General features: G+C 25.7%; 2 protein-coding genes across 2 annotated transcripts in view; one reads left to right on the top strand and one right to left on the bottom strand.

Moving 5' to 3' along the window:
* Positions 1–5,250: 5,250 nt before the first annotated feature.
* LOC136075963 (uncharacterized) lies at positions 5,251–6,270 on the bottom strand. Its single transcript, XM_065789414.1, has one exon. It carries the CDS (start codon positions 6,268–6,270, stop codon positions 5,251–5,253), a length of 1,020 nt encoding a protein of 339 aa, XP_065645486.1.
* A 1,439-nt stretch (positions 6,271–7,709) lies between these two features.
* LOC100205442 (ATP-binding cassette sub-family F member 1) overlaps positions 7,710–20,148 on the top strand; it is a 36,247-nt gene continuing 23,808 nt past the window's right edge. The window contains exons 1-9 of the mRNA XM_065790421.1: positions 7,710–8,071; positions 10,292–10,435; positions 11,808–11,851; positions 14,186–14,299; positions 14,580–14,680; positions 15,878–15,963; positions 16,237–16,313; positions 19,691–19,765; positions 19,845–19,910. Coding sequence (XP_065646493.1) covers positions 7,747–8,071; positions 10,292–10,435; positions 11,808–11,851; positions 14,186–14,299; positions 14,580–14,680; positions 15,878–15,963; positions 16,237–16,313; positions 19,691–19,765; positions 19,845–19,910 — 1,032 coding nt within the window. The 5' untranslated portion in view covers positions 7,710–7,746. The remainder of the gene's footprint in view (positions 8,072–10,291; positions 10,436–11,807; positions 11,852–14,185; positions 14,300–14,579; positions 14,681–15,877; positions 15,964–16,236; positions 16,314–19,690; positions 19,766–19,844; positions 19,911–20,148) is intronic.

Genomic DNA, 20,148 nt, shown 5'->3' with positions numbered 1-20,148 from the left:
TACTAGTTTCATTTTTTTTTGGGTCTCCGAGTTCAAATGTTTGTATGCTGAGACACATCATAACTAAATTTTATATTGGGGGACAAACTAAAAATTGAGCTTCTTTTTGCACATGCGTTTTATTTTAATGTGCACTCAAAGAGCATCTTTTTGCCGCTCATTATTAATCTAGGATTAATTATATCATATTTGTTTATTATCAAATCTAGAGCGTTACTATCCGAAACCATTTTTATTCGAAAAAGTAAACCCATTTTAAACTATAAATTTTTAATTTTTTTTACACTAATAGACAAACAGGTATCAAAAAATATTAATAAGATTACACTAATAGTAAAACAGGTATCAAAAAATATTAATAAGATTACACTAATAGACAAACAGGTATCAAAAAATATTAATAAGATTAAGTAGTAATTTACCAACTCTCTAACTCGAATCTTCTTAATTTGTTACCAAAGTTACCGTGAAATGCGCTTAAACTCAAACGTGGGTAATTCCGCATCAAATCACCCAAAATTTAGAAAATTTTGAACCATGGGTCTTCAAATTTATTAAAAACCTCTTTGGCTGTTGCTTCTTAGAAATAAAAGTTAACATATAAAATTTTAGCTAAAAATGTTGAGAGGTTGACAAGATACTGCAATTTTAATACTGACCTGGTTTCCTAAAATGACCCGGTTTTCATAACACTCTGAAAAAACATTTTTCTTAAAATAATAAGAAATAAAAATGGCAAAAACATGAAAATAAACATATATAATGCTTTTTTGATGCTGAATTCAATAAATGTACTTAAAATGCTAAAATACAAAAGGAACATGCCTAAAAATTAATAAAACAACTAGTTTCTATAAAACAACTTTGGGGCCCAATATCTCAAAACACCCCCATCAAAAAAATTTTTTTTTTTGTTAATATTTTCAGCTGTTTATAATCTTACTAGGCACAAAAAATCTAACTGGAAAAACGACTGAAACATACGGAACTTTAATTTCAAAGATGTATCAAATTTTCAATAAGCTATTTTAAAAAACTTTCAAATAGAATTCTGTAAAATATTATATTTAGTTAAAAAACTCCTTAAAAAAAAAAAAAAATTTTGTTATATTTAAGGAAGTCTTATTTATATGATAACTTAGTTATTTGAACTTAACAACTGAAAAAAACATTCTGTTTTGTTTTATATAAAAACTGAATTAGTGTGATATGGATGTGCATTTTTTTTTTAAAATTTTGACAACTTTTTTAAAAGTTTATAATAACTAGTTTATAAAAAGTTCAGTTAAAAACAGCATTCGTAAATTTTATTTAAATTTTAACAAATTAACAATTTGATATATATATAAATGTATATATATATATATATATATATATAAATATATCTATAAAGAAAATTAACAAATAATCATCAGTGTAAAAAATCATACAACAGTGGGATTCTGAAAAGGTTTGAATTATTTCTATATTAAATTTTTTTTTTTACTAAAAAATAAGTAGGAAAAAAGAATTCTCTTTTTTTTACATTTTTGTCACATAAATTTTTTTGCGAAGACATAAAAAAGAAACAACATAAAACATTATAAATATGACTGAAGTCATCCTTAATACTAATCGAACGAGTAATTAAGGAGGCACGACAGATGGATGGCTCTGATAATGTCACCTGCCCAGACAACTAGTTTGTCCTGCACAAACAAAATTACGTGTTTCAATTATGGAAATCTTGAAAATTATGCATGAGACTGCTAGGCAAAACGCAAGACTTTTATACCTGTTAAAGTTGCAGTTACAAAAAACCACGCAACTCGATACTAGATTTAAACGTCTGGAAAAGTGACTTTTTGCAAAAATACAGCAAACCATAAAAGTTTTAAACTCAATTTAAAAAATGCAAACAAACGCGACGCGGGTGTATTAAACCGAAAGAGATCGGCAAATTCTGATAATCATTAGATAAAACGAAGCAACTCGTGGTTTCTTTCGCCTAAAAGTAAAAAAACAAAAAAAAAACACAAAAAAAAAACAACATCTTTAGGCAGAAGATGTTTAACTGTAAATCGTAGACTTCAAGTTTAATAATTCATTAATGACTACGTCACTTTGAGTTATTTTGAAGATTTTTTACTGACTTGCTCTGCAATGCTCAGGTACCTTGTAACGCTTTATTACAAGGAGATAACACGACTTTTATTACAAGGAATTCATGATATATGTGATAATTAATTAAATCAGTTTTAGCACTAAACTCCAAGTTTTTTTTATATACCTATAAGTACATTAACAAAAAAAAATAAAAAAATCTACATACAAGCACTTATTTATTTGTGTGTATATATAAATATATAATATATATTTATATATACACATATATATTTATATATATACATATATATTTATGTATATATAAAAATATTATATATATATATATATATATATATATATATATATATATATATATATATATATATATATATATATATATATATATATATATATAATGTTAATCAGTAGGTTCATCAGGAAAGTTTCCAGATAAACAGATGAAAAAACAAATTGTTGAAGACAAAATTTATATATATATATATATTATATATATATATATATATATATATATATATATATATATATATATATATATATATATATATATATATATATATATATATATATATATGTATATATATACAAACATAGATACTATAAGTATACAATTATTGACTAAAATCCATCCGTTTCTTTAGAAAAAAAGGAAAAAAAAAATTGTTGCCCTAATGCAAACCTTTAGTTGATACAGTGGTACTCCTTTGTATGCCATACCTATATAGTTGATTAATGTATTTAGTGAAGCCCTTACAGCTACCTATTTCAGTTTTACCTATTTTGTATAAATATATATACATATATATATATATATATATATATATATATATATATATATATATATATATATATATATATATATATATATATATATACATATATATATATATATATATATAGATAGATATATATAGATATAGATATATATAGATATAGATATTTAAATGTATATTTATATAAATATATATATATATATATATATATATATATATATATATATATATATATATATATATATATATATATATACACACATATATATATATATATATATATACATATATATATATATATATATATATATATATATATATATATATATATATATATATATATATATATATATATATATATACACATAAATATATATATATATATATATATATATATATATATACATATATATATATATACATATATATATATATATATATATATATATATATATATATATATATATATATATATATATATATACATAAATATATATATATATATATACATAAATATATATATATATATATATATATATATATATATATATATATATATATATATATATGCATGTATGTATTTATGTATGTATGTATGTACAGTGGTGGCCAAAAGTCCTGGAACATCATATTTTATGTTATGAAATCAATATATTTGTGTGAAAAACAATTTATTAGTAAATTTTTTTTATTTTTTTCAATAAAATAAGTGTTTATAACAATTTTAAAGATGATAGGTACATGCACATACATGATAAAAGTTCAATATTTAATGGAAGCATAGTTATTGTCAATTACCATTTGGATACGTTTTGGCATGCTGTTAACAAGTTTTGTACAATAGTCTGGTGTAATTTCATGGATCCACACTGATTTGATTGCTTCAACTAAATCATTATAGGATCTAGGCTTTTTAGCAGCAACTTTTACTTTCATAATATGCCAACAATTTTCAATAACATTAAGATCTGGTGATGACCCAGGCCAATTTTCAAGGGTTTGAATTCCTTCATCAGCAAATCACTTCTTTACAATTTTGGCTGTGTGGCATGGTGCACCATCCTGTTGGAAATAAGTGCAGTTCAAGATCTGCATGAAAGGTGGCAACTTCTCCTTCATAACATCCAAATAGACTTTGCTGTTTATTGTGGTATTCTTGGGCATTATCCATAATGGCCCACGTCCTTTGGCAGAAATAAGACACAGGAGCCTTGACACTGATAACTGTATATTTTGGCATATATCAACAGTTTTTTAGTCTTCTTACAAAGTTGTTTGTAACATTAAATTGTTTAATACATGTTTCATCAGAAAAAAGAACTTAAGACCAATTTTCTCCAGTCCAATTTTTGTAGCGCTGACAAAATGTTTTTCGATCTTTTAGGTTTTTTAATGATAAAAAAGGTTTTTTTGCTGGCTTGCATGCCTTCATTTTGAAATCAACTAAAAGCCTTCTTCTAACTGTTCGATCACTTACTTTTTTCTCAATAAAAATTTCTTTTGAAATCTCGTGTGCAGATAGCCGTGGATTGGCATAGCTGATCCGGCCAATAAGTTTGTCAGTTCTTAAGGTGGTTGCTCTGGGCCTGCCTGATCTCATCTTTGAAGTAAAATTTAATTGGGGCTCTTTTTTATGTCTTTTTAAAGTTCTACTTACAGTTGATAATGAACAACCAAGCTTTTCAGATATTTCTCTTTAAACTAAACCTTTTTCATATAATGCAGCAATAATTCCTCTTTTTTTAGGTGAAAGTTCTGGCATAATAAAGCTGATAAATTGCTTATGAATAATAAAAAACGATAATAAATTGCGCAATATACAAATATGTAACTATAAACATATTGCTATGTAAAAACAAATACATCAAACTTTCAAAATTTATACTTTAGATCAAAAATAAATTTTTTTGGTTGTTAAATGTTTTGTTCCAAGACTTTTTGCCACCACTGTATGTATGTATGTATGTATGTATGTATGTATGTATGTATGTATGTATGTATGTATGTATGTATGTATGTATGTATGTATGTATGTATGTATGTATGTATGTATGTATTTTTGTATGTATGTATTTTTGTATGTATGTATTTTTGTATGTATGTTTGTATGTATGTATATATATAAATATATATATATATATATATATATATATATATATATATATATATATATATATATATATATATATACAGGGTGTTCGGGATAAATTTGACAGTTTCGAAAGAAAAAGGAAAATCTATTAAATTTAATGAGTTGACAAAAAAATTACAGGCATAGTAAATTACAATACTATGAACAAAATTCACTCAAAATAACCACCATTAGCATCGATCACTACTTCAATCCTGCTTCGGAATTTCGAACAAGCTAATGCTACAGTCTCCCTGGGAAGGGCGACTGTAGCATTAGCTTGTTAGTGGATAAAATTAAAACTGTTTTAATTTTATCCACTAACTGGGCTTTTGTATTACTGGAAGTGCGATTGGTGTCTTTTTCAACTGCGCCCCATACAAAATAATCCATGGGGTTAAGGTCTGGGGAGTTTGGAGGCCAAACATTTGGACTGGTGAAGTCGTAGAAATTTTCAGACAACCATTTTTGACTTTTCACAGAGGTATGGCAAGGGGCCGAATCCTGCTGCCATACATACGGCCTACAATTGGCTACCCTTGTTATCCAGGGCTTGACTACAGTGTTCAGCAACTCCACGCAGCCATCTGAAGTCAACCTGAGGCCCTCTTGGAAAAAACGCAGAGCCATCACATCGCCTTCAGAGGATACACATCCGAAAACCATCACAGTTTGGGGAAATTTAGTCTGCATTACACGAGGAATGTCCTTTGTACTGCATGCAAGCCACCTGTTATTCTGCGTGTTGTGTTTTTGATCCTGGCAAAAGTTTTTCTCATCTGAAAAAAACCAGATTGTTTGTGGTTCTACAGGATGTTTCACTTTGTTTAGAAGTTTCTTCGCGTTTATCAAATGCTTTTCACGGGCCTTTTCTGTGAGTAGCTGACCTTTGTGGCGCTTGTATGAGTAGTAGCGAAGGTCTTCATTGAGTGCAAGCTTTATAGTAGAGGATGCAACATTCATTTCACGTGACAAAGCCCGAATTCCAATGCCAGGGTTCTTCAACACCTGTTCCTGCAGATTTGCGAGGAATTCTGCTGTACGAACGCAATCAGATCGTCTGCTAGGGATCTTTCTTCTTACTACATCCTCGTAGTCACCATTGCAAGTCTCTAGTTCATACCTGATTGTTTTTACTATGTTCAGGGAGCATTGGGCAGCAGCCATAATATCCTTATTTTGATGGCCGGCACGAATCATCATGATGCAAGTTATTCTCTTCCATGATTCAGGTGGGTTCCAGTCATCCATCCTTTCTGACATCTTGTATATGAATGAAAAAGGGTTCAAACTTTTAAATGACCTGTAGTGTGTATTAATACCTCTAATCTACAAAAAAATATAATCAATTATAAATATGTCAAATTTATCCCGAACACCCTGTATATATATATATATATATATATATATATATATATATATATATATATATATATATATATATATATATATATATATATATATATATATATAGATAGATAGATATATATATATTTAGTGAAAACATTTAAGTTAAGCATAAAGGTGTTAAAGGTACAGAATAAAAGTTAATTATAGTTAAAAAGTAGAAATTTAAAATGAGAAGTTTTAAAATTAAAGTTTGTCGGAATGTTGTTTCCTTTTTTTAAGTATTTAAGCTGTTACAATTAAATTAAGCTTGTCAAGTTAAACAATTAAATTCAACTTTCAAGTTAAGCAATTGAAACATTTAATACCATTTTCCAAAATGATTGTTCTAATATAATAAGTAAATACTAATAATAAAACCTGATGAGATAATGATTTGAGATAATGCAAAATGGAATAATATGCCAAAGATTGGTGTAACTGGTAGTTTTAAAGCTCAGGATCATCCAGAGTTTTAAACCTACCAGGTAATATTACATTTTTTTATTAAGAGTGTAAACCCTTCATTCATGATTAGCTTAAAAGCATCAGTAGGTTGCAAAACATTATGGTAAGTTGTTCAGTTTTTTTCAGAAGTTTTTCATTCAGAAGTTGTTCAGCTTTTAGCATAGAACACATTGAATGTGTTCTATGCTATTACTTTCTTATTTATTACTTAAGTTGAGAGTCATATTTTAATAACAATGGTGAATTATATTCAATATAAAAAATTATATATATTTTTTTGCATTGATAAATTGATATTAAGAAACCAGTATTTTTAATGCAAATTATTTCATTGGTTGATTGATTCAAACATTTTTTTCCGTAGCATAAAGAGCATTTGCTTTATTTTATTTGAAATTTGCAAACTTCAATATAAAAATCTTTATGCAAGTCAATTGCTATCTGAAATTTAGTTTAGTTTTTAATTTTTTAGATTAGTAACATTTATATTTTTTAAAATAATATTCCTTTAATAATCATGTACTTTCATAAATCTGGTTTTAACATTGTCATTCAACAACAATCAACAACATTCAGCAACAAATCATTGATATATTAAATCTTGTATAAAATAGTATTGCCTTATCTTGACTATTGCTCAATGCAGTTTTCTTTGTCTAATTTTTTCAGCTCTCCTAATGTTTTTTAATTTTCTTTCTAGTTTGTATTTTTTTATTTATTTTGGTGAGGAAAATTATTTTCTTTGTAACTTCCTATCCGTTTGGGAGTAAATATTTATAAAAAAAGTACTTTATGCTTTTATGTATTAACTTTTAGTTTTTATAAATTAATTTAAGAGTGATTTTTTCTTTCACTTTTTTTTTTTTTTAAAAAAAAAAAGTCGGAATGGGCAAAAAAAAAAATTCCAAAGACGATGATGATGCCGCTGATACCTCCGAAGAAGTAAAATCTAAAAGTGCAAAAGTAAATAAAAAAAAAGTTAACAAATTGGAATCTTTGAAACAAGCAATTGGAGAAAATTCCGATGATGAAACAAAATCTGAAGGACAAAAAAGTTCTGTTACTGAAGTAAAGAACAAAAAAGTAAGAGGTGGAAAAAAAAAGAAAGAACTTTTAAAAAGTATAGATAAAGAAGATTCAGATAAAGAACCGCAAAAGGAATCTGAAGAAGAGGATGATAATGTGACAAAAAAAACTAAAAAAAGAAGAGGTATATTAATAGATGTTTAATTAATTAAACATTACATTTGCAGCAAATTCTTACGAGAAAATTAATAAAAAGGTTTAAAGAAAAAAAAATTATATGAAATTAAAAAATTTTCTCAGTTAAATTCAGCAATAGTTATATATTTTTATTTTATTAAAAAAATTAATATATTAAATATTTTTATTAACACACTAAAAAAAGAGGTTTTTAACCTTCAGTAAAATAAATGTCATTAAAATAAGTAAAGCAAAAAAAAAAAAAGATATGGTTTATGTCATAAGTTCCTCAACAAAGCAAATTAAAGGGGCATGTCGTAAACAATAAAACTGTTTTAAACGGATATATAAAATTTAGATTATAAAATTTTACTTTATGAATTTTCCAAATAACACCATGATTATTTGTAAAACCTTGTTTTTCAAAAATCTATTTTTTTTTATTGGTCAAACGTGACTGGCAAAAATTCATTTTGGGAGGTCAAATTAGCAATTTTAGTCATTTTAGGGAGTCGTTGACCGTTGAGGGGCCGTTAATTTACCGATATGCATTACTGATGGCATTTTAATACTTTTATCCTGCATTTTGATAATAATTAAATAATAAATAATCTAAGCTTTATGCATTGCTTAGAATTTTTTGAAAAATTGTTTATTTTGACTTTGTTTTACAATTAAAAATAAGATAAAAGCAACAAAAAAAAACAGGTTTTCACTGATTTCTTTATGTATCTTTTGTCATATTTTTGTAGATTCTGTGGGTTTATTTGAAAAAATGATAAAATAAAGTTGAGGGAAGCAAAGGAACCTAAGTTTTTACGACAAAACCCTCTTTTTCTGTACAAAAACTTACTTAAACAACTAACACCGCAGATAAGCATTTAACCAGGATGTCCACGCCTCTTTCCTTTCCAATGTGCATTATATGGCCAGATATTATATGTCAAAAATTTACCCGATTTATAAGCATGTCAAAATTCAGCAATAATAAAAAATAAACAACATAAAATTCTGAATCTTTCTTAACTCTTTTATAGCCACATTTTCATGTGACACAATTTTTTTATAATGCTTTTATAACCACTTCTTTATGAAATGTGCTAAAAAAAGAAACACTAAGCTAAACTAGGAAAGAAATTTGAAAAACTAATGAAAAAGAAAGCAAATCCTTACAAAAAAAAATATATATATATATAAGCTTTAAAATAAAACTCAAAAAATTCAAACTCAAAGCAAAAATTACTACTTGTTACGTTTTTAATTGCGTTTAAAATAAATTACATTAAAACTTATTTTTTGAAAAGTTTTATTAAAGTTCTGCAAAATGCTTTTACAAATTACTTTTAACGATTGTTCAAAGGGTTCCCAAACCTCCAAGACATGTTGTGTTCATATTAAAGGGAATGATAAAAAAAAATATTTGGGCTAAATTTTTTTGATATAAACAAAAGAATAAATGCATATCAAGAAAAACTAACTTTTTATTTTAGTCAAAGCTTGCCTACTCTGTTTGAATATACTATATTGACTCTGTAAGTCAATATAGTATATGCCGCAATCTACTTTGATAAATGAACAAATTTTATTTAAATTATTGAAAAGTGAAATTATTTATTGAAAAGAAAAAAATATAATATTTTAAAATTGTATAAACATTTTTTTCAAATAGCTGCAAAAAAAAAAAAAAAAATTTAAATGGGAATTTGTATTCATTTCATTAGTTAAGTCAAGGTAAAAAAATTTTTTTTTAACAATTCCTTATAAAAATAGAAACAAATAAATAAAGTAATTAAATCATTCCATTGAAACGGAAAGATTTTAATTTTAACTTATTCATAATTTAAAGTAACTTTAAATAAATAATCTTTTAAACTATTTTTAGAAAGACATGGAAAAATAGTTTCAGTTGTTTAAATTTATCAAAAAAAAATACATGCCTACTAAAAATATTTAAATTTAACATTTAATTTACATTAAAAATACATTTAATTTATATTAAAAATTACATTAAATAATCATTATAATTAACTTTTTATTTTATTTAAGGCTGTTGCCAAAAACCAATATCTCAAATAGTAATTTAATAATAAAATGATTCATATTTTTATAAAAAAACTTAAAAAAATTTCTCAAATAAGCTTCTTTTTTTTTCGAACTATATTAATAGGAAAAATAAAAAGATATTTTATTAGTTGCAAATGATTGTGAGCTAATGATTCTTTATTAGGAAAAAAACCTTTAGTTGAAGTTACAGATGAGATGCGTGAAATGGAGATCAAAGAAGCTGCTGAGCAGCGATACGATTATGATAGTGAAGAAGAAAAAGAAGTTACTAAAGATGACTTAATAGAAGAAACTGTTGATAAAAATGGTTATTTCTTTTTTTTTTAATAATTTTCATTAACATTTTGTATCCTCAAATATTTCTTTTTAATTTAATAGTGTTAAAGTGTTATATAAAATGTCCTTGCTGTATGTTATTCTGTTTTAGTTTAAAATTGTTTTCTTATATTATATATTTAAAGAATTTAAAATGTAAAAAATTTAATGTTGCAATTTTTTTACGTGTTGCATGTCTTTATCACACTTCAGTGCAGGTTGGGTTAAGATTCACCAATCTTATTTCAGAGGTATAGCAAGTTGAATCTTCATTTTTTCAGTAATGTGAAACTAGGGGCTAGGGTTTTTCATAAATATTTTTTAGGATTATTATTTTTGTTCTTATTTTAATATTTTCTAAAGATGATAAAATAAGTCAGTTAGTCAAAATAAATCAAAATAAAGAGAGTCATTATCATAAATTTTTTATTTTCACTGCGTGTGTATTATATTATATACATTATATTATATTGCGTATTGTATTATATCATTGCGTGCCATATTTTCCATTGCACATTATTTTGTAGATAATGTAATAATTTTTTATTGTGTAAAATTTTCTATATATTTAGATTTTTATAGTTTCAATATATAAAATAACAGTTATAAAAGCAATTATAATAACAATAATAATCAAAATAATTATTCTTTTTTTTTATTAACACAAATATACATATAAGTTAGTTACAAACAGTTGAGTTATAAAACGTAACAACTAACAAGGACATAAAATAGGTGTTTAAGTTTAAAATATTAAAATAGGAATGTTAAGAGTAAAGTTAAAAATAATAATAATTGTAGATAAATATTTAAAATTAAAAGAAATAATACAAAAATATGATAAGAATTAAAGATAAAATAAAGAATAACATAAAAGCATTAAAAACGCGTGAAAGTTTAATATTGTTACATGCATGCACAAGCATTAATATAAAGATATATATAAATACTTAGATACATGTATAGATACACACATATTTGCACATAAGTACACATGCGCGTGTGCATACACTCACATACATATGTATACAAACACATATAGATACATATACAGCTTTAAAAATATATGTATTTTTAAAAATGTCCAACCAACATAAAACTAAAAAAAAACATACCGATGCAAATAACACATTAAATTATATAACAATATGAACTATACACTACAATGCCCAATAAACAATACACAAGAATACAAAAAAAGAAAAAAAAAATTATGATTAATGAAATTTATGATGAACACTATAATCAATATAATGTTACTGTAAACTAAATAACAACACTTGTAGGATAACAAGTTTTTTAAATTTATTTTATTTTCTACTGATTATTTTTATTTTAATTTCTGTAACTGATTTTACTTATAGTTCCTCAATTATCACGCAAAGAAAAAAAAAAAGCAGCAAAGCAGGTTTGTTAAGTTATAATTTTTTTGTTCTTTTTCTTTTTTTAATTTTTTATATTAGGAAATTTAATTAAAAAAGCAATAATAAAAGCTGTTGACAACAGATTATGTAAATTTTTAGGGCTAGGGTGACCAAATGTAAATGCACTGTAAAATAATAAATGGAACTGTAAATGGAACTTAAAAAAGTAATAAAAAAGAAAAATCTTTTTTTTTTAACTAAGAAAAGTATTTTACCAAGTAAAAATTTCCTAGACATTTGGTTTTATTTGTTCTGTTTGTGAAAAGATATTTGTTTATATTAAACTTCTTTAAATTCAAAATCTTTTAAAACATAAACAAAAAATAGGTTTAAAATAAAAAACTTTTTAAACCACTGTAATTATCTCATATTTATTTTCTTTCAATTGAAATTCTAATTTTTATAAATCAAAATTTAAAAATTTCTCAATTTTGGTATCTAACTTTGGTTTTAAAATGGTATGGTGTTATTTGTGTTTACATAAGAAACATCAATAGGGTAAAACTTGAATTTTATGCTAATAACACATTTTTGCCAGTTTTTTGCATTATAATTTCAAAAGCAATGGTATTTAAAATAAAAATAACTGCACAAATACATTTTCCTAATATTTTAATCTATATTTATTAAAGATGGCTTAATTCTTTCTGGGAAATATTTGTAGATATTAATTTGCAATGTTGTCTGTTTACTAATAGGATATTTATTTGTTGTTCTTCATTTTGAGATAAACCGACAAATTACTGGATTATTCCAATATTTCTTTCAGTACAATCATTTGTGACACTTTTTTATAAGTTTTAGATAAAAAAACAAAGTTATTTTAAGAATCAAGATCTTTTAAGTTGCCTTAGTGTGAATGGTGTATAACCCAGCCTTAATCTCACTAAGTAAATCCAGTTTTATAAAAGTAAACCAACTTTCCTCTGTAGTTTCCTCTCAAATCTTCCAATTGAGTGTTATCATTAAGAACACCAACTGTTGGCTTTTTCGAAGTTTAGAAGTTCGATTTCAGGCACTTTAGGCTGAAGAAAAGTTTCTAAAATGTCTGATTTAGTTTGCAAATCAAGACATGAATCAGCTAAAACTATAACTGTTTTAGGAGACAAGTACTAAGAATGAGCTTGCATACTCTTCAACAGCGCATTACCTGCCTTTAAGTTCCATTCTTTTTGTATAATTTGTGCATTATTGAAAGCTCTAAAGTCATTTAAAACAGAATGCTTAGCAAGACTAAACTTCAAAAATATGGGTGCATGGAAAATTCATCTTAAAAACATTTTCTTATTGTTGTTCATGTAGATAATCAATAACTGGTGATAAAATTTAAAGAACTAGGTGGTATATGGAATTTGCCATAAATCAAGCTGCATGACAGGCGTTGGGCTGAAAAATTTTAAAATCTTTTAACATATCAGAGTTGATGTTAAAATAAAATGACAGATATTCTACAAGATGGTTGTAATCATCCCTTGGAAAAGTTGTGTTATTCAAAGAAAACTCAATAAAACACTTTGCTTCAAAACACAAACTATATATGCTTGAGCCAAAAGTGAGTTCTCAGAAAACCTTTTAAATCTATATTTAGCATCAGGAGCAGAAATTAATGGCAAAAGTTCCTCCCATTGCTTCTTAAAGTTGAAAAAAAGTTTATTATTTGCACAAAATAATATTTTAGATTCTAATATTTTTAGGTGAAGAACAATCAAATTTCTCTTTTTTTTTTTGCAACTTTGATATTAGTTATACTTTCTCTTTTTGTTGTAATAAGTAAGTTTTTGTTGTACCAAGTATAGAACTTTTTCCGAATAATGACTACATCTTTCAACAAGATAACGATCCCAAACATACAGCATGGTTGAATAAAAGATATCTGAAATCGAAATTAATACCAGTTATGTCTTGGCCAGCACAGTCTCCTGATTTAAATCTGATAGAAAATCTTTGGTCTATATTGAATAGAAAGTTGTAATAAATGTGCTCTAGTGCACGTTTATTACAATTTACCTATGCGCTATTTTCTTTTTTTCAATAATATTTTATTCTAAAAGCCATATCTCTTAAATAGGCACTTTAGTTTTTTTGTTTTCTTTAGTTGTAAACTTGTATCATGATTTATTTAGCTGAGCTAAATAAATAAGAAAGACTTGGTATTAGTATCAAGTAATTAGTAACTTTTTTTCTATCTAGTTTCTCCTGTAAGCTAATATTGGCTTCTTTTAAAGATTTTACATGGTCCTATCTAATATTTCCTTCAAAAATCTTTGAGTGATATAGTTATAGGCTGCAAAAATATTTTATTTTTGTTTATCTATTAGGCAAAATATAATGCTGAATCAGCTGAGATGGAGGGTGACGGGTCACAATTTTCAATCTCACAACAAGAGTCTTCTTTAAAAGGTGCTGTTCTAGAAAATGCTACTGATATAAAAGTAAGTTGTTTTATATATATATATATATATATATATATATATATATATATGTATATATATATATATATATATATATATATATATAAATACATACATACATACATACATACAAAAATACATCAATATATACATACATACATACATACATACATACATACATACATACATACATACATACATACATACATACATACATACAACTTTATGTCATAAGTATATTTAAATTTAAGATTTAATAAACAAATATGGTTAATAATATTTTTAAAATATTTTTTTACAGATTGAAAAGTTCAGCATTGCTGCTCGTGGGAAAGATTTATTTGTTAATGCTTCGCTAAATATAACTCAAGGTCGTCGCTATGGATTAGTTGGCCCAAATGGGTAAATTATTATAAAATTGTTTTTGTACTGTATTTTTGTCTGTAAAATTGTATTACAATTTTGTCTAGCAGTTTTAGATAGGGTTTATATAAGGTGAAATGCCTGGCCATAAGGCAAGATCATGATTGGCATTTTATTTTACCATATTTTTATAATTTTAGACTGATGGCAACTTGCCATGTTGCGCATAAAAATATCAAACTTTTTTCAAAATCAAATTCAAAACTATTTAGATATGTTTTTCAAAATTCCCAAGAAATTGTGAGAGTTACTCGGAAATTTATCTCACCTTGTTGTGAAAACTGTAAACCAACATGACTGTTGGCAGTAATTGCACTCCAAATTATAATTGTTGGATATTGCTTAGCAGAAGTTGCAAGGCATCAGGAATTGAAGTGTGGTGGGTCGCAAAATTTCACTTTGGGTGCTGCAAACTGTTTAACTTACGCTTTTTCTGAGAATATGAAACATTTCCACCTTTTAACAGTCCAACTGAGTTAATCCAATCAGACTTTATTGTAATAAAGGTGTAGCTTTAATACAACACAGTACGATTGAAAATTAAAGTACAAGTGAAAATTAAAAAAATAGAAATTAAAAAAAACATTAGTATTCACACATTTTGATATCATCAGGGTGTTAGCCAGCCCAACAACACTGTATATACTAAGGAATTCTCAATGGGTTTAAAATTCCCAAAATTTAATGACTTTTTTTTAAGCAGTAGGACCATTTCAATAAAATTTCTCAATATTTTGTAGAACAATAATAATAAATATTCATAAATTTGCAAAAACTTGGTAAAAAATATATTCCTGGCTAACACCCTGGTCATGTCAACATGGCATCTTCAAAGTGTGTGGATACTAACATTCACACCTAAAATTTCAAAATTTGCACTTAAACTTGTTGTCATGGTTTTTATAGAGCATATAAGATATTTTCCTACTGGTTAATAACTATGCAATCACCCATACAATACACGGTTGTTTAGTGTGTTGCAGGGCACTTGTTTTGCATTATAATTGATTTATAAGTGTGTGATTCAATCTTCTTATCCCGTAACTATATAAACTATTTGTTAAATTTTTTTTGTTACTATAAGATATTAAGTTTATTTTATTAAATGATTTATATATTCAAATTTGTTATTAAAATTAGATTGGTTTTATTAAAATAAATTTTAACTTTAATTAGAATGGGAAAGACAACATTACTTGTTCACATTGCACGAAATAAGTTGGCTATACCGCCTAATATTGATGTACTACTGTGTGAACAAGGTACATTGGTTATAGTTTACTTATTTTTGAAATAATATAAATATATTTATAGACTATATAGGGTAGATCTAATTTTATAATAATTGCACTAATTTATTTATGACAATTATTATAAATGATTAACTAATTTTGTTAAACTCTTAAGTTTGATTGGATAATTCACTTGTGATGATTTCACTTCAAGTTTGATTGGATAATTCCACTTGTTATAAATTCACTTGATGTTTGATTGAATGGAATATTCTGCTATTTTTGTTTTGTCTCTGTATGTAGATATTCAAGTAGATGATACACCTGCTGTTGAGATGGTACTTAAAGCAGATAAAAAAAGACTCCAACTCCTGGCAGAGGTTAGTCTTTATAATGGTTTTTGAAATCAACTTTTTGATTTGTTGAAAAATTTTTTAGAAAATGATAGTTTTTTTTAACATTTTTTATTTTTTTTTCGAAATATGTGTTATTATTATTTAGACAATTTTTTTTGTAGGTTTTTATGAAGTTACAACCATTTCATGACAGCTGCTTCAAAATCTCAATAAATTTTCAAAAAAATTTCTATTCTAATAATCTAATCAAAGTCTTGATAAAAATAATGACCAGATATGAGGGTACAGTTCTAAATCTCTTTAATGGTAATGAGGCCAACTAGTAGTAAGGTTTCCTGATCTGTGGTAGCTTTCTAAATAACTGATTCCATCAACAACTTTAAAATATCAAAGTATTAACAGTGCCATTTTGCCTTAAGTTACAACTTTAAGTTTATAAAAAGGACTGAGACAACTGCATAGCTCATTGCTCAGGATACCATCCTCCTATGAATAAGTCAAGTTCTGTAATCATAACTAAAGTACCTAAAAATATTAAAGGCTGAATTTAATAATAATAATAAAGCTGAATTTAAATTAGTCTCACAATGAGCAAGCGAATCTGATAAATTTTGCAAGAGGTAAGATTCAACTCATGGAAAGTTACTTTGAAGACCATGAATACTTACTACTCGCAGAAAAATTAGAAATTTGATTATGAACATCTACTTTGTTTCTAAGTATCTAAGTTGTTTAACTTTTGAATTTAGTATCAGTTTAATTTATTATCAGTGTTTTTTGAATAACTCACAATAGTTGTATACTCACAATAGTTACAGTAATTGTCATTACTCACAAAATGACAAAAATTTTCATTTTTTAAACAATGAATCCGCCCTTGCACTGATTTTTGAATGATTCTTTACGTTGTTTGTTATTTTGAAATGCCAAAACATGAACCATCAAAGTTTAAAGAACAGATTCTTACAGTCTCGTTACAGTTATATATACCAATTGTCTTTTTACATAAAGCTGCAGTTATTGGATCTGAGAGTAATAGATGAAAAGATATATGAGAATGTGACATGTTAACATTACTATGTCACCCAATAACAGCGCAAATTGTAATTTTAAAGTTCAAATAAAAACTTACAATTCAATAAAAACGTGAAGTATTTATTTTTGTGCCTTTTTTTATACAATTTATATCTTGCATAAAATCTCGACAGCTTACTATTATTTAATGCAATAATTTTGGTAATAATTCATGACAGTTATTTAAGTTGTCAAATCATCATAGAGCACTTTTATAGAATTTGTGTATTTCACATTTCTTAATTCATGATGTATTCTTAAAGCGTGTCTTATTAAAACCTGTCTCTAAACATAAGTTAAAAAACTACCAGAAAAATAGTTTAATATTAAAAACTCAATTTTAAAATTGACAAACCATGTTATGCTACACCATTTTTTTTATTTTCATCCAAGTCATTGCAATTTTGTCACCTTAAAAACTTCAAGTAGATAAAGGAAGAAATAAATAAATTTAAAAAATAAATTCAATATAAAATAATTTACATATTTTTATATAAAAATCTTGATAACGATACTTACAATTGTTAAAAACAAGTTGTGCTGCTCAAATACCAAAACCATAAATATTAATTTATTTATAATTGTACCACAAAATTTTTTTGAGATTTAGTAAAAAGTTATATTTGCGGTAGAAAAAATTATACGATATCTTGAAAATAAAAATTCAATGACGTCATATACTGAAACTATTATGCATGAAATAAATTATTAAGTCTGTAGATTGCGGCTAACATTATACAGACTCGGAGAACCAAAAAAATATGGAGACGGCAAGCCTCAACTAAAACGACTATTTTATTTTATTGATATGTATATATTATTAAGTTTTAAACCAAAAAATTTGGCCCAAATGCCTTTTTAAACATTTTCTTTGATATGAACACAACTTGTCTTGGCACTTGGGGATCTCTTTTAACATAAAAAGCCACCTGCTTCAATATACCTCTTACAAGTATTCATGGTCTTCAAAGTAACTTTCTATCAGTTGAATCTTAACTCTTGCAAAATTTACCAGACTTGCTTGCTCATTGTGAGACTAATTTAAATTCAGCTGTTTCTTCTTTGGGTTTTAAGTATTGATGGTTATGATCTTTTGATTCACAAAAACTTCGATAGTTGCAATGTTGGCTTGCTTGTATACTTACGCAACAGTTTGCCTATTTGTCAGGAAATCAGCTTTAAATATAATTTCTGATAAAATTGACCCTTTTATCTTTATGCTCTGCCAATATTGTTGTTAGTGGTGACTTAACTGCTCATCACACTGAATGGCTTAGCTCTAACAACATTGAAGTTGCTGGCACAAAGGCAAACAAACTTCTGTAATTTTCAATAAAAAAAAAGAACAAAGCTCAGTTATTTATTGCAAACATTATTGCAATACATATAATATTGATAGCAAAGTTAGTTTTTATTAAGGTTGCATCTCTTTATCATGCTCGCCATTATCTTACTCTTGATTCCATTCACTACCAGTTTTATGTATTCTTGTATGAAATACTGCCCTCATATTTTGGCTGGTTTTTTTAATGATGCTCTTTGTTTTCTTGACAATGTCCAAAAACACATTGTAAATCTAGTTGGACCTGCTCTATCTGTCAAGCTTAAACCCCTCTCCCATCATCGTAAGGTTGTTGTCTTTCTCTTTTCCACAAATAATATCATATTCACTGCTCAAACAAGGTATCATCTAAAGCTCCATCTACCATAACTCATGCTCGCTTGACTCAACATTTAGAAAAGTACCATCCTTTTACTGTACCCTTCATGCTCTAAAAACATTTATCTAGTTTTTTCTCTGCACTTTAATGCCTTAGAACTCTCTCCCATCTTTATGTTTTCCTGACTCATACAGTCTTCAATTTTTCAAGATTTCTGGCAACTCTTTTCTTATTCATTAACACTATTTTTTGTTTTCTTGTAACTCCTTACTTAAAAATGGTTGCTTGCAGCCTTGTTGAGAGTGAATTAGTATTTTTTTTTTAAAACAACATGATATCAATAAATCTAAATTTATAAAAACAAAAATAAAATGATAATAAATTATAAATAAAAAAGTATTATTTTGAGTAGCATTAAAACCAACTATAAAACCATTTAAGAGAAAAATGCTTTAGGTTTTTTCTCAGGAATTTTTTAATTTTCATTTTTAGTGTTATTTATTAAACTTTAAATTAAGTAAATTTTTGTAACTTTAGTAATATTATAATATACATTATATCTATAATTTTTTTCTTTTAAAATTCAACTTATTTTTGGGCTTATTATTTGTAGATTTTGTAGTTTTGTAGAAATTTTTTATTTTAATTTTGTCTATTTTTTTAAAGGAAAAACATTTGTTAGAAACAATAAATTCAAAAAATGAAAAAGTGAGCGATGCTGCAAACCTTCGGTTAAAGGAGGTAATCTATTCATTTTATTTTAAACTGTTTAAATTTTATTTTTGCAATACTTATTAGTTTTTAAAATTGTTTCTGATAGGTTTATGTAGAGCTAGATGCTATTGGTGCGGACAAAGCTGAATCTAGAGCACGTCGTATTTTATCGGTATGTCTTTTTTTCATATTTTTTGTTTGTTTTTTGGTTGTTTTTTTTTTCTTTTATAAGTCCCTAATAATATATTAATATAAATTTTTATTATATACATTTATTCATTAATAAACTAATTCACTTTGTTTTTAATTAAATAATTCTTAAATGTTGTTTGTTGATCATACTTTTGACTTTTGGATATTTTTAATGTGAACAAAATTTTTAATTTTAAATTTCCATTTGAAATATTCTT

Source organism: Hydra vulgaris, chromosome 02 (genome assembly GCF_038396675.1).
Source record: "Hydra vulgaris chromosome 02, alternate assembly HydraT2T_AEP".
NCBI lineage: Eukaryota > Metazoa > Cnidaria > Hydrozoa > Anthoathecata > Hydridae > Hydra > Hydra vulgaris.
This window is presented reverse-complemented; position numbering and strand designations above follow the sequence as displayed.